Source organism: Cavia porcellus, unplaced genomic scaffold, assembly GCF_034190915.1.
Source record: "Cavia porcellus strain 051 isolate PalLab524CR breed Dunkin Hartley unplaced genomic scaffold, mCavPor4.1 scaffold_11, whole genome shotgun sequence".
Taxonomy (NCBI): domain Eukaryota; kingdom Metazoa; phylum Chordata; class Mammalia; order Rodentia; family Caviidae; genus Cavia; species Cavia porcellus.
The window spans coordinates 62,060,341-62,074,366 of NW_026947494.1; the positions used below are offsets into that span (position 1 = coordinate 62,060,341).

The following is a 14,026-nucleotide window of genomic DNA, read 5'->3' on the forward strand; positions in this document are numbered from 1 at the left end:
AACAAACGACAGAAAAAGAGCTCAACAGAAATGAGGCAGAGAAGATTGAATGGTAGGAACAGCTATTTTGGAGAAAACAAGACATCATAATAGCTAGTGGTGATTTAGTATCGTCTTGCTTTGAAGTCCCATCAAGCTTTTATTCTTCCGTCTCCATCGGTCTTAACAGGTTATATCTTATTGGGTTTTATTATATGTGATAATATAAGAAAAAATGTTATAGACAAGGAGATTATACAGAAACCATTGTTCATTTTCTGATAGTTGGTTCTAAATATCCTGTAATACTGTCATTCCCTTGAATGGTTTTACATTGTCTTGATATGTTTGGTGTTACAGTATATGAAGTTATACTCAAAGATTTCAAGGAAAGAGACACTATGGTAACTACTTTTATGTCAGGATATCCTGTGGCGAAACACTATTTTGCTTAAATGGTTATGCTTTCACCTGCGCTGTTTTGTTATTATGCCCTCTTTTATCTCAGTCTTCTTTTTTAAAATTATTTACCTTTTTATTTTTATCTTTTTAATTAAGAGAAAAATTTAAAAAGCAGGATACATTATAGTAACCCACTTTGATTTCCTATTAACTTGATTTGAAACCCTGTACAGCCCTCACCATCTTGCTTTGACTGATTTTCCTCTATTCTGCTTTGCTTGATAGTACCAAGTTCGAAAGTATAGGCAACAACTGTAAAGACAGTAAGGTTCATTATGATGCCCATTCCGGTTGACTATTATCTTCTTTTAAAGTCCTGTTGTCTCCAATGTTTTGGTTTTACTCTTTATTGTTTTGTTCAATTTTATTATAACTGATGATATAGGCAATTCTTTTTAAGATAGCAAGAGACAGTATGGTAACCATTGTTGATCACCTTGTATTTTGTTTTTAAATTATCTATTATGTCCATCCTGGGGTTGGGGATTTAGCTCAGCGGCATAAGCACCTTCCTTGCAAGCAGGCAGTCGTGAGTTCGATCCCTGGTACCGATAAAAATGAAAAAAGACAAAAAAAAATTGCAGTATTATGTCCATCCTTTTGATTTGACTGACTCTGTTCTGTTATGTCACATTTGGTTTTACTCTCTTCAAAAAAAAGTAATAAGAATTGTGGGAGTAAGAAAACCCAAAATGTGTAATTGTCATTGTACAAAAGAGGAAAAGAAAGTGCTCTAAAGGATATAACTGCATGTATATTTAAGTGTGTAAGATAGATAACCATATTACTGAGTTTTGTTAGATCATTGAACAGAACTGTTTGCAGACTCAATGTTTGAAAGCCCACTTTATATGCTTTAATTTTGTAACTTGAACAACTATTTCTAAGATGACAATATGTAATCTATTAACTAGTGATTTCCTATTGTTTATTTTTTCTGAAATTCTGTATAACTTGTACCCTTTTTCTGTTTTTGTTTCTTTTTCTCCTTAAATAAAAAAAATGTATTATTTGTTCACAGGGTTTCAAGTTTAGAGTTGACCCAGTCTCCCCAGAAAACCAAGTCCCAGTCATGTCACTTTACCTGTGGGAACTTTCTTCCTACCCTTTCTTTCCTATTGCCCCTCACTCCAAATTCCTCAGCTCCCAACCTCTGGGACCACAGGCTGAGAAATAAGGTGTCAATTGCCAAGCCCTCTCCCTATGTACACTTTGAGTGGATTTTGTGACCATTCTTTCAGGGTAAATGGTCTCCCTCAACACTAGCCCAGCTAATAAAACCCGTAAGAAAGTCAAACAGTCTCCAGGAGACACTGCCCACACCAAGGTTAACGAGTAACTCGGGGGCAAGCCAAGGGGCTGTCTTCTGTTCATTAGGGTTCTCCTTTTACAAAACACAGGAAACATCCCTAACTTGACAATAATCATACACCCCTGTAACAGAGTTCAGAGACACTAAAATGGGTTTTCTTTTTGCTGGTTGTTGCTTTTTTGAAACAGGGTCTTGCTATGCAGTTCAGGTTAGCCTTGAACTTGTGTAGTCTGGGCTGGCTTTGAATTTGCAGTGATCCTCCTGCCTCAGCCTTCAGTGCTGGGATTACAGGTACACACTACATCGCCCAGCTATATGTACTGACATGCTACTGATGAACTTATATATTCTCATACTTGTACAAAAAGATTTTCTACATTTTTGATATATATTTTATGCATGAATATATAAAAGCAAGGGAGAGAATATAAACCAAAAATGTTAGCAGTGCTTCTTTTTGGTATTGAGGTTTGGGTGACTTAAATTTTTTCTTCTGTAGTGATCACATATTACTTTATAATTAAAACACCAATTGTAAGGAGACAGAAGTTACAGTCTCCAAAAGAGAAATGAACACCTCTCAGGACCTCTGTGTCTCAGAGATTAAAGTGTCTGGGAGAAGGTGATGCAAATACCACACTGCTTCTGACCAGACTGTCACTTGTCTCTGGGAAAGTCGCCTTGCTTCCTTTGCTTTCTTCTTCTTTAGGGTTGGAGACTGAACCCAGGGCCTTCACACTGAGCTGTATTCTCAGCCTTTTTCATTTCTTGAGACAGCCACACTTAACTGTCCAGACTGGGCTCAAGCTTCAGACTCTCTGGCCTCAGCAACCCAGAGTGCTGGGATCACAGGCCTGCATCCCAGCACCAGCCCCTTACTGCTTTTCACAAAGTCCCCAGGGTGAGCACACTAGGCTGGGCCAGAGGAGAGAAAGTAAACACACTTACACTAATGCTCACCCACAGCCACCAGAGGCACACAGCTGGGGCGGAGGCTTTCCCTGCCTTGCTCTCCCCAAACAGATGCTCCCACCCATAACATAAGGATACTCTGAGGTGCAGTCCTTTCTACAATGCAGTCTTTGGGATGAGGCTTTTGGGAAGAAAATCAAACCCAATCTGCCCTTCAGCAGCAAGGAGAAGGACAGGCTACAGAGGGTGAGCAGAGTCCCAAAGGAAATCAGTTCTGTGTCCAACTGGTAGGAGTGCCCCAGGCACCTGAAGTCACCACATTTCATCTAAGCCTGTGCAGGAAGGTTACCCTGCAAATGAGTATTAAAAAAAAAAAAAAAACCAACGGGGAAATAACCAAGACTCAACATTCAATAGGTCTGGTTAACAAGTAACCGGATTTTCCTTTTCTGCCGGAATCAAGCTCACCTTGTCCTGTACTCTGGGGCCTCCAGCCCCAACCCCAGCTCTGGCTCCCGGCTCCAGCTCTGTACCCAGTACTCAGGGCGTGTCCCATGGAAACGCCCAAATTACTGGGTAGTGACTCACCTGCACCCACTTTTCAGTCTGCACACACTGACCTTTGCTCCTGGATTCTAAAAGCTCCAAACTTTAAAGACACAGGCGGGCGGACTGATGTTAACAGATGTTAATATCAGTATTGCCCAGACTTCACATAAAAACCTATATTCTGATGCCGTATCATTGAGGGGGAGGTTCCAAGCTCACATCTTAACGCCCTTCCTCCTAACTCGGGGAGGGAAGAAACCGTGCTCCTCAGCCTGGTTCATTCATCAGGTCGCGAACGAGGTCTTAGGAAGAAGGTAAAACTGAGAACTGAGGCCTGCGGATCGCGGGCCGCAAGGGTTGTGCCATTCTCCTTCGGTGGAGGCTCAGTGAGCACCCCGGAGTTCAGCGCCAGCTTTGAACATACGACTGGGTCAATCTGCGATCCCAGCGCTGCACACTGGGGCGACACCCCTGCACCCGCCCGCGCTGCAGCAGAGGAGCCGGGCACCGGCCACGCCCAGCTAGCTCCTGGCCGCTGTCCCCAGACTGGCGGCCTTCGTCCCCATAGACCTGTGGCCCCAATGTGAGCTCCCGGTGACGGGAAAGAAAGGTCTGGACGCCCAGGCCCGGAAGGTAATCCCCAACCATAGCTGTGTAGGAGGCTGAGGCAGGTGGATCGCCAGTTCTAGAGCAGCCTGGGCAATTAGCGACACCCCGTCTCAAAATAAGTTTAAGAATAAATCGAGTTCAAAAAGGAGGAAGAAAGGGTAACGAAAATGTAAGGCAGGTCCACTCGTGAATTCACGTGGCGTCCAAACAGCCAGAAACCCATTCTCACACCCAGTTCATCCAGGCCCCCAGGAGTGGCGGGGCGTGGAGGGCGAGGTCCCAGGCCATCCGCTCGCCAGCCTGGCCGCCAGCCGGGCCTCGTCCCCGCCCTGCCCCGAGCACCTGCCCGCGCCCTCCCCAGCCCGCGGCCCCGCTCACCTGGCCCCGTGGAGCTGCCAGAGGCCGCGGCGGCCAGCAGGAGGGCGCCCCCCAGCAGCCACGCCGCGCGCGAACCCAGCATCCCGCCGTCCGACCGCGCCGAGAGCTCGCCAGTGAGGACGCCCGCTGCCTCTGCCCTGCAGCTGCGGCCCGAGACCGAGGCGGGGCGCCGGCCAGGCCACGCCCTCCCCGCCAGGCCACGCCCCCGGCCACCTGCGCTCCTGGTCCGGACTGCCCCAGTGCTCACCTGGGGCCCGAAGCCACCAGGTGGAGCCGCCAGCGGTGATGACGCGGGAATGCGAACAGCGGGAAGGCTGGCTGCAACTTCTCCGGGGCCGGCGGTGTCCAGAGCCGCTTCAGCCTCTCCTCCCACAGCGCAGTGCTGTGGGTCTCCCTCCACTGCTCCGGAAGCTGGAAGCCTTCATCCTCCAGGCCGGGTGGAGCTAGCCTGCAGTCTCCCCTGTGTGGGCGCCCATTGGAGCCCAGCCCGGGCAACTTCAAGATTTAGCGAGACTATTTCAAAAAGAAGAAAAGGGGATGTTGAGGGTGTAGTTCAGTGCAGTGTAGTTCAGTGATCCCTACTATCAAAAAATTTAAAAATAAAGTAAATAAAAGCCTTGATCCAAGTCCAATCCATTTTCCAGAAGGGAAGAGAATCAGTCTTTTCACCACAAGCCGCTCTGGGGCCAGTGAGTGACTTTCTGGTCTGTAGGAACCAGGCAGCCACCATGTACAGCAGGGCCCCTGGGCTGCCCCTGGCTCCTTGTGGGTAGAGTGAGGACTCAGGGCCGAGCCCTAACACGTGGTCGTCCCTGGAAAACCAGGCTTCAGTGAGCCATTTGCAGCTGACAGTACTAATACATGCAGGACTACAACCAAAGGCCCACCGTCCCTAGATCTGTGGGTGCTTTGCTGGGAGCTGCAAGTATGGGGCTGTCATCTTTGGGACTGTCATGGTCTCTCCTGAGCCTGCTGTGCCTGTGCGGCCAGTTAGCTGATCTAATGTGAGTCACAGAAAATTCAAGAAGAAAGCAACAAGCAGGTTTGGTATTCACCTCTGCGATCCCAGCACTGTGGGGTTGTGAGCGCTTAGAGATCTAGCAAGATCCTTGCTCCAAATGAAAAATGAAAAGAGGTGGAGGGTATGGTTCAGCGCATAGGCCCTGGGTTCAAAGTCAGTTGCAAACAAACAAACACAGAATCACGTTAGCAAGTGGTATCAGTCTTTTCCCCTATGAAACTTTTCCCTAAGGCAGCAAGCAGATGGTTAATATGCTTCCCCACCTCCAGAGAGGCTCACAAAAGCAGGGGAAACAAATGGCTCACATATGCCACTAGAAGGAAATGCTTACTTTCTGGATAACAGACAGGGTGAGGGTGTTTTGTTTTGCTTTGCTTTGTTTTATTTGAGACAGGACTTCAATATGTAGTTCAGGCCATCTTTGAACTCATGTATCCCTGGTTGGCCTCAAACTCGAGGCAAGTATCCTGCCTCAGCTTCCCAAGTGCTGGGATTACAGGTGTGCACCATCACACCTGGCAGCAGTGTTTCTTTTAAATTTCAACACACAAAGAAAGGGCCAGCTGGGAGGCACAGATATTTCATTCAGGACACCTCATGTGTCCCTCACATCTGTGCCTCTTCTGGGAACATGAAGACACTTGACCCTGTTGGCAGATTCTGTCGTGTCTTGTTGGTGATACTGTATGACCTTGAATAAATTACTTATGCTTTCTATGGTTTAGCTTCCTCTCTTAGAAAGAAAGGATTACTCAGGGATATCTCAGGGCAAAAGGATGACTGCTGCAAGCAGAAGCTCGAAAACTCTCCTTGTTCTTTCTAAGGGCATCTAAGGGCGTCTCTGTAACACCTAGCTGCGCCTGACTCCCAGCTGCCATTCCCAGGGCCACACCGCGGTCCACGCCACATTTTCCTCCCAGAAAAAGTTGATTTCTGTGGACACAGCACAGGGGTTTGCGTTATTGTGAACCAGGGACACTTTTTCCGAAGGCTTCTGCCCGAGAGAGGCAGCTCCTACATATCCCTTCCACCTCTGGGCCCCGTTTCAACTGAAATGGTCACTGCTGCATCTGAGGTCTGGGATGATACAGCCTTTCTCCCTTTTTCCTCTCTCAGGGGTGAGCGTAAGGGCTAATGGCAGTCAGGTGTCCTGAGCCCTGAGCAGAGTTCCCTCCCCTTCGGCACCCAGAGCACCACCCTGGGAGGAGGAAGTGTCCTTAGCAGAGAATGAAGTAATTTAAATTTCACCTACGCGGTGTAGAAACCTCTGATTCATCAAAACTTCCAAAAAAGGACTTCAGTGAACTGTGCTGAGTTAAAGTCTGAAGAATGTGGTTTCTTCCTTGAATGAACAGCACTCAGTGAAGTTATGGGGCGCTATGTGACACTATGGCTGGGACCCCAGGCAGCTCCAGGGTCAGGTTTAGGATCCTGGATCCCCACAGTTCTCCACTCCTGTCAGCTGGAAGTAAGTATTTAGACACCAAGAGAAAACATTTTTGTTTGAACAAGACCTCACTATGGAAGTCCAGACCAATCTTGAATTCACTTTGTAGTCCAGACTGGCCTCAAAGTCTGAATCTTCTTGCCTCAGCCTCTGGAATGAGCGAATTATAGGTGGTAGGCATCACACTTGGTGAAAACACATTTAATTCAAACTGACTCTGCTCTCATTTATTAAGCATTTCTAACTCTCCATGGAGACACAAAATCCCTGAAATTTTGGGTCCAGATCAACAACGGAGAATCAATAATGGAGAAAAGTTATGCTCATTCATATCCTTAATGCACTGAGACTCATGACTGGTCCTTTGGTTCTTCAAATCAAAAACTTCTCCATCACCCCTGATTTACGGCCCTTCTTTGACTCACTGGCAATTCTTCTTGCCTCTACTATTCCAGCAGCCTGGGGACTTGGTTTCCCCTTCTGCCCATAACCCCAGGTACCCTCCAGCCATCTGGAAACAAGGCACTATCCCTGCCTTCCTTCCTGAAGAACCGAAGTGCCCCCTGCTTTGCTCTGAGTCCTCTCAGGTTCTTATGCAACCACTACCCTTGCTTAGAATGCTCACCCCCAAACTCCTCTCAACGCTCTGGCTGAGGTGTTGCTTACTTGGACCCAGAAGTCACTGGGTTGCAGGAGTCTTGGGTGCTTCACCTCTCTCATCTCCCAGCTTCTCAGCAGTGGGGGTCAGGGGTCTCCATGATAGAGACAGAGCTAAAATGGTTTTGTCTGTGATCAGGCCAAAAACTTGTTAGAGCCAAAGAAATAATCTCTACTGATAGTCATAGCAAGGATCAGTGACAAACTACTATCCAAGATTATGGTCTTTTCACTTTTTCCTTTTGCTTAGCTTGGTTTTTGAGATAAGGTCTCACTATATAGTTCAGGCTGGTCTTGAACCCACTTTGTAGCCAAGACTGATCTTAACCTTGCCGCAATCTCCCTGCCTCAGCCTCCCAAATGCACCACCACACCAGGCAGGCTTTGTTGCTTTTAACTTTAGATTGTTTTTCTACCAATCAAACAAAATGAACAACATATTTTGTTTGGTTAGTTTGAATTCATGGTGATTCTCCTGTCTCAGCCTTCCAAAGTGCTGGGATCACAGGTTGTCCAGTTTGGGCAACATATTTTTAAGAAAAAGAAATATGAAGACTTTCGCTCTTGGGCTGGAGTTCGGGGTAGGTGAGGGGTCACTGTGATTTAGGGGTCACAGTCAGTCCTGACATCATGGGAAAGCACCTGTGATCCCTATCTGGTCTCTTCCACAGCCATGTGGAGTCAGGGAATGCCCAGCCAGTGATCCCTTAATTAAGTCAGTGCTGCTGGGTGAGGCAGTTTGCAGTCCTCTGGACACTTCATGAGGAAAGTGAGACCAGCTTTTTCTAGGAGGACAGGCTGCTGTGGAGGCAGGGCGGGATGGGGCCCTCCTCCCCGCACCTCCACAGGTGTGGTTCTTCTGTGGGGTCAGGCAGCCCATCCCTGTGACCTGGGCGATGGATGGGGGAGATAAGACTGGGAACCAGCACCAGTGCCTCTCTTCCTTGGGGATCAGAATGTAGAGTCTCCCGGAAATGCCTGCCCTTCGAGGCTGCCCTGTACCCCTTCCAGCAGGGTCCATTTTTGTCCCAAACCTTGGGCGTCAACAGAACCTGAGGAATTATCCCTAGGAGGTCTCCATGTCAGACGCAGAGCTCACTGGGTCTCTGGATTAGAGTGGCAGGAATGGTGGCGGGTGCCCAGTCAGCTAGGAGGACATCTAGTGCCCCTGCCTCACCCAGAATCCTGCGCTGTAAACACAAGGTGTGGTCCTCAATCCTGTGGTTTGAATGAGGCACGTGAAGACAAGGTCATTGAAGGTCAGGCCCGGAGGTCTAAGGAGCCCTGCTCTGGCCTGGGGCTTGGGGCTTTCCAGGGTCTTCCTGATTTTATTTTCTGCCTCTCTTAGAACAAAGGAAGGTGGGTTGGCCCCCCGGGGTGCTGCTTGAACTTAGGTGGGAAGAGGGCTGGTCTCCAGGTCTGCAAGTGTCCTGTACAGGCTTTTTTCACTAGGGTCCCATGAAGTGGGTGTGAGTCTGGAGCTGTGGAAGTTGACCTGGCTCCGCCCTCCAGTTCTTCTCTTTTTTAAAGTGCATGTTAATAATACAGAGTGACCTGGTTTATTTGGGAAACCAGTGCATGCGCTGAACACATCCTGGTCATTGTCATCCCCTGGACAGCCTCCTTTTCTGCACCCTACCCCCGCACATGTGCAAGCTACGGACAGGGAGCAGAGTCTTGGTCTCTCCTACGGGTCACCCACGCCCTCCATCCTGCAGGGTGCTCTGACAGTGAAGAGAAAAAGTGAGTAAAAGTCCTTTGGAACCTGGGTCTGGTGGCACACACTTGTACTCCTAGCACTCCAGAGGCTGAGGCAGGAGGATAGCTGAGTTCAGGCGCTGAGTTCAGGCGCAGGGGTCTCCATGTAGCCTAGACTACATAGCAAAACTCTTTCTCAAAACACACAAACAAAAGTACATTATTTTTAAATGACTCATTTCATTTCATAATTCCTGGTCAACTAGAGCTCTTCCCTCTGCAACCCAATCCTCAAGATCTGATAGGTTTTCAAGGTGAGAGGGAGAAAGAAGGAAGAGAGAGACCAAGATAAAAGGAGACTGAGACTGGGTGGAAGCCACTTCTAACTGCTTAGACCTCAGAGGCCAGCAGAAGACGGGGTGCAGAACAGAGAAGCAGCTATGAAAAGTGGCCAGGGCAGGGAAGTGAGGGCTATGCAACCTCCACCCTAAGTGTGAGACCTGATCGGAGGATAGGCCCCAGCCTATGGAGAGCTTACTCTACTCTTTGTCTGGAGTCCTACTCAGTCTGTTTTTATCAAAACAGTTGGCACCCCACTCTGTCCTGGGCCCTCCACTAGCCAGCTGCCTTACTCACAAACAGCTAAATAGATGACGTTCTACATCAGGAGGCAGGCTGGCTGGGTACTGTGTTGGTTTTGTTGCTATGAGAAGACACCTGATGTGATCACCATGAAGGGAGGAAAGGTTTGGCTCACAACGTTGGAAGTTTCAGCAGGTTGATCCGTGGCTTCTGGACCTGTGTTCCATGGAACATCCCAGTGGGAACGTGTGACAGAACAAACTGCTCACCTCATGGGGCACAAGACAGGGAGATATAGAAGAGGGAGCAGGACCCTGACATCTCCTTCAAAGGCAGGGCCAGGACTAAACTCCCTTCTAGTAGCTCCCATCTCTGAATGATTCCACCACCCTATTCCACGTGTACTGTTTTGTTTTGTTTTTTTGAGACAGGGTTTCACCTAGCAGTTCAGGCTGGTCTTGATCTCACTATGTAGCCCAGACTGCCCTCCAACTTTTGGATCCTCTTGCCTCAGCCTCCTGAGTGCTGGGATTAAATTGGAGAGCCAAAACACTGGCTCTCACAATTGTACTGATACAGGACCTCCTAATGCTATAGGGGAAATATTTTAACTCTCACCCGGCTTGATTTCGATACATGGGGTCCATGTTTCCCAAAATCGAAGAATGAGTTCTAAGGAAGAGTAGGGACTGTTTATTGAGAGATGTCTCTTGAGAAACGGGCGGGGGACCCAAATGGGTTGCCTGGGCGGCTGTGGACCCCACTTTCCAGAGGAAAGTTTATAGAGCAACACTGCAAAGTGGGTACAAGGTGGGACAAAACTGTGACCAACCAACCAGATCACAAGTACAGCTGCTTAGATTGTGTTGCTCCAGCAGGGAAGCAGCTCATGTAGCAGGGGTTCATGGAAAGAACAAGGGCCTTTTTCAGAAGAGCTGACTCAGGAGGCCGTGGTCACCCAGCTGGCCTGTTTAGACTTTATTGGACCAGGTGGTAAATTACAGTCTATTGCTTGTCCCCTGGGGAGGCATGTAGGCCTGGTCACTCTGTCTTATTTTGGGGGCCTGCCTTAGACAGAGGAGCCGCCAGCCACAGCTGTGATGTGTGCTCATCCTTTGTACCGACTCCCTCAAGGGCCCAGCGCTGTCTGACTGCCTAGAATATTTCTATAGCACCACGAGCCCTCCTCACCCAGGCCTTCCTGGGCCGCCAGGGCCCATGAGAGCCCAGGCTGGAAGCTGTGGGTCTCCTCAGGGCTAGACTGGAAGGCTCCTTGGAGTTGTCTTGGCCTTGGTCTTTCCAGGCCTTGTTTTCATTCCCATCAGGAGAGAGGGCTCTCAGAGTCCGGAGGAAAGGCTGTGGGCAGCCTGTGGCCCCCTAGCTTGGATCCTGGCTCTATTAATTGCTTATTAATTGCCTGGCTTTACTTAGGTTATTTCATCTCCCTGGGTATCCATTTCCTCATCTCTAAAATGAGGTGATTTACACTATCTTACAAAACATTGTATGTGCAAAGCAGGAGGTGTAGCCGGGGACTCCGCCAGGTGCCCAGTGGCTGCAGGAACCTTGGGTTGACCGTGGCAGGGAGAGAAAGCCAGCACAGAATACAGAGGGCTAGCTCCCCACTGGCAAGAAACAGACAGGGGTGGTTCTCTTGTTTTCTGGACAGCAGGTGGGACAGCAAGTCCGCAGAGAGGATGGCTACTCCCAGCAGCTCTGGTAGCGGCTACAGGAGTTCTAGAGCTACTTGAGTTTCCTGCAGCATCCAGAGAGGGAGCACCCAGTGCTCCAGCCCTGCTGGGTGCCAGGTGGCTGAGGGGGAGGGTGTCGATTGGTCCATGGCTGCCTGGCTTCCCAGACCCGATGAGACGTGATTGTGAGTCTGTTCCTCTCTTGACTCAAGCCATAATTTGTTCTCCTTCCAAGTTGCAGCTCCTTCTATCAGTAGTCCGAACTAGAAAGCATAATAACTTAGAAAGAAAATATTATTGTAAGAATAGATAACAGGATACAATCAAAATATATGCACCCAAACCCAGTATTCTCCAAAACTAATAGGCATCAATAAAAATAAGGTTAGAAACAGACAGCGCACTGAGTGTATTAATTTGCTTAATTGATTTTACCAAATATTAGATTATCTTGTGTGAGAAATAATGTAGTTTCAGAAGCGGACACCAATCTCCCAACCTGTGTGACATGAAATACTTGCATTATGAATTTTTTGCACACTAAGAAAAATATATTTGGTATTTATTTCTTTGGGGGAAAAAATCAGGCCATTATTATTATTATTATTATTATTATTATTACCACTGCCTCAGACCTCAATGAGGATGAGCAAGTGTGCCCAGTGCTCAAAATTTGGTTTGGAAGAATCGCCCAAGAGACTGTCATGTACTCTCAGTCAGCGAGGAGCGGGCGGGGTCTCGAGCGCTGGGATCGCAGCTGGGCCTGGCCAGCTCTGAGCACCCTTGAAGCTCCTTTCAGTTCCTCTTCCTTCCTTATGTCTTTTTTTGGGGAGGGGGGAGCAGGATTTGCTAAATCTGAAAACTGCCTAGATTGGGTTTGAAGTTGCCAACCCCAGCCTCAGCATCTTAGAGTTTGAGGATTACAGGCCTGGTTGAACATTCACTTTTACAATTTAAGGCTGAGCCCTGACTCACACAGGGACCCCAGAAGGAGGCTTTGGGAAAAGTGAGATTGTTCGAGGGTTCTATCTCTGAGCAAGGCAGTCATGGTCTTAGATTTAGAGCTGCTTCTGTTCCTGAAATAGAATCCCCCGTTTCTCCATGTGCCATTCCCTTTCCCACTGTATTCTCTGCACCCTGTTATTACCCAGAACTCACGCTGAACTGCCTGCTTGGCCGGGCAGGATTTCTGCCCAACCCTGATCTTGATCTTTGAGGACCAGATGACTGGAGCCTGGAGGCTCCTCTTAGGGAGGCTGAGGCCAAGCCCAAAGTGACTAGATGGACCTATGGTGGCTGCTGGAAGACTGCCCACAGCATGCAGCCTCACAGTGCTGCCCCCTGCATGCCAGGCAACACCTCCAGCCCCCAACAATGAACTGGTGAGGCGCGGTGGAGCAGAGAGAGGCAGTGCCTCAATCCCTCCCTGCTTTTCACGATGGTACTGTACTTACCATTGAACCCCAGGGCCTTTGCACTGAGCTACATCCCCAACCTTTATTATTTTACTTACTATTTTCTGAGGCAAGGTCTTGCCAGATTACTACATTGCCCACAGTGGCCTTCAATTTGTGATCCTCCTGCTTCAGCCTCAGAGAGTGCTGAAATTACAGATGTGTGCCACCAGGCCTAGTCTTCCTTCTTTTTATCAGCCTGTTCATCCTCACAATTTCTTTTCCCCCTATATCTATAAACCCCTGACCACTAGTGGTTTGCAAAGTTGATGGGTGGTGGGATTTAAGACAGGGTCTTGTAGTGCAGGCTGTGCTGCCCTTTAATTCATTAATGTTGGCCTCAAACTCTCAGAAATCTTCTTGCCTCAGCCTCCAAAGCACTGGGACTACAGGTATGTGCCACCATACTCAGTTCAAAAACCGGTTTTTATCTCACATCTTTCCTATTCTTGGCAAGAACGTAAGCCTTCTCTTCCACTTAACTGGTCTTCAGTCTTGTTACAGTTGCCACAATTACAGGAGAGAAAAGCACCAGTTTGGGCTGAGGACATGGCAGCATTCTTGAGTGCTCCTGTGCTGGGTTAGCTGAGGACAACACTGTGTCACTGTCAAAGAAAAGACCTGCCCACCCCCCACCCCGCAGGAAAGCCCAGGAGGCCAAAGGAAGGGCATCATAGCTGAGGTCAGGCAGGGGAGAGCAGGAGGAGCCCTAGGGCAGACACTGCTGAAGCTCCCGTTGGGACATCACTCCCCTCTGTGCTTGGAGGGTCCCCGATAACCCCTAAAGCTACTGCTGGCTTTCAGATGCCCAAATCCTTCCTCCCTCCTGCATCATCCATATCTCCAACAGAGAATAACTTCCTGGACAGAATAACTGGAAGGCAGTTTACCACACCATGAACACCTAGGATGGGCTCTTGGACAAAATTGCTTGGGCCAGGCATGGTGGTACACACCTGTAATTCCAGCACTCAGGAGGCTAAGGCAGGAGGATTGCTGGGAGTTCAAGGTCAGGCTGGGCTACATCTGTCTCTAAAAAACCGCAAACTTCTTGGGTTGAATCACAACTCGCAGATTATGACTTGTGTGAACGTGGCCCATGTCATCTATAGATGAGAGGTGATGTGATAGTACTTAGCTCTGAGATCACTATACAAATGGCAAGAGTTAGCATTTATGAGTGTCTAGAACAAGGCCTGGGACACGGTTTCATTAGTGAGATTGAAAACAATTTGGACGACTTGATGTTATGAATGCATGTCTGTGACCCCTGAA

At 48.5% G+C, this 14,026-nt stretch overlaps 1 protein-coding gene across 5 annotated transcripts in view; it reads right to left on the bottom strand.

Moving 5' to 3' along the window:
* The window catches only part of S100z (S100 calcium binding protein Z), a 52,479-nt gene extending 47,662 nt beyond the window's left edge, over positions 1–4,817 (bottom strand). For 2 of the 5 annotated variants that reach the window (XM_063258356.1, XM_063258354.1), the window contains exon 1: positions 4,202–4,351. Coding sequence is in view for 2 of the 5 variants with exons in the window: in XM_063258355.1 (XP_063114425.1) it covers positions 4,202–4,283 (82 nt within the window). In the remaining 3 variants the exon portion in view is untranslated. Of the gene's footprint in view, positions 1–4,201 lie in introns of all 5 variants that reach the window. The other 3 variants (XM_063258355.1, XM_063258357.1, XM_013152923.3) reach the window with 3 other exon arrangements.
* Between the last annotated feature and the right edge of the window lie 9,209 nt (positions 4,818–14,026).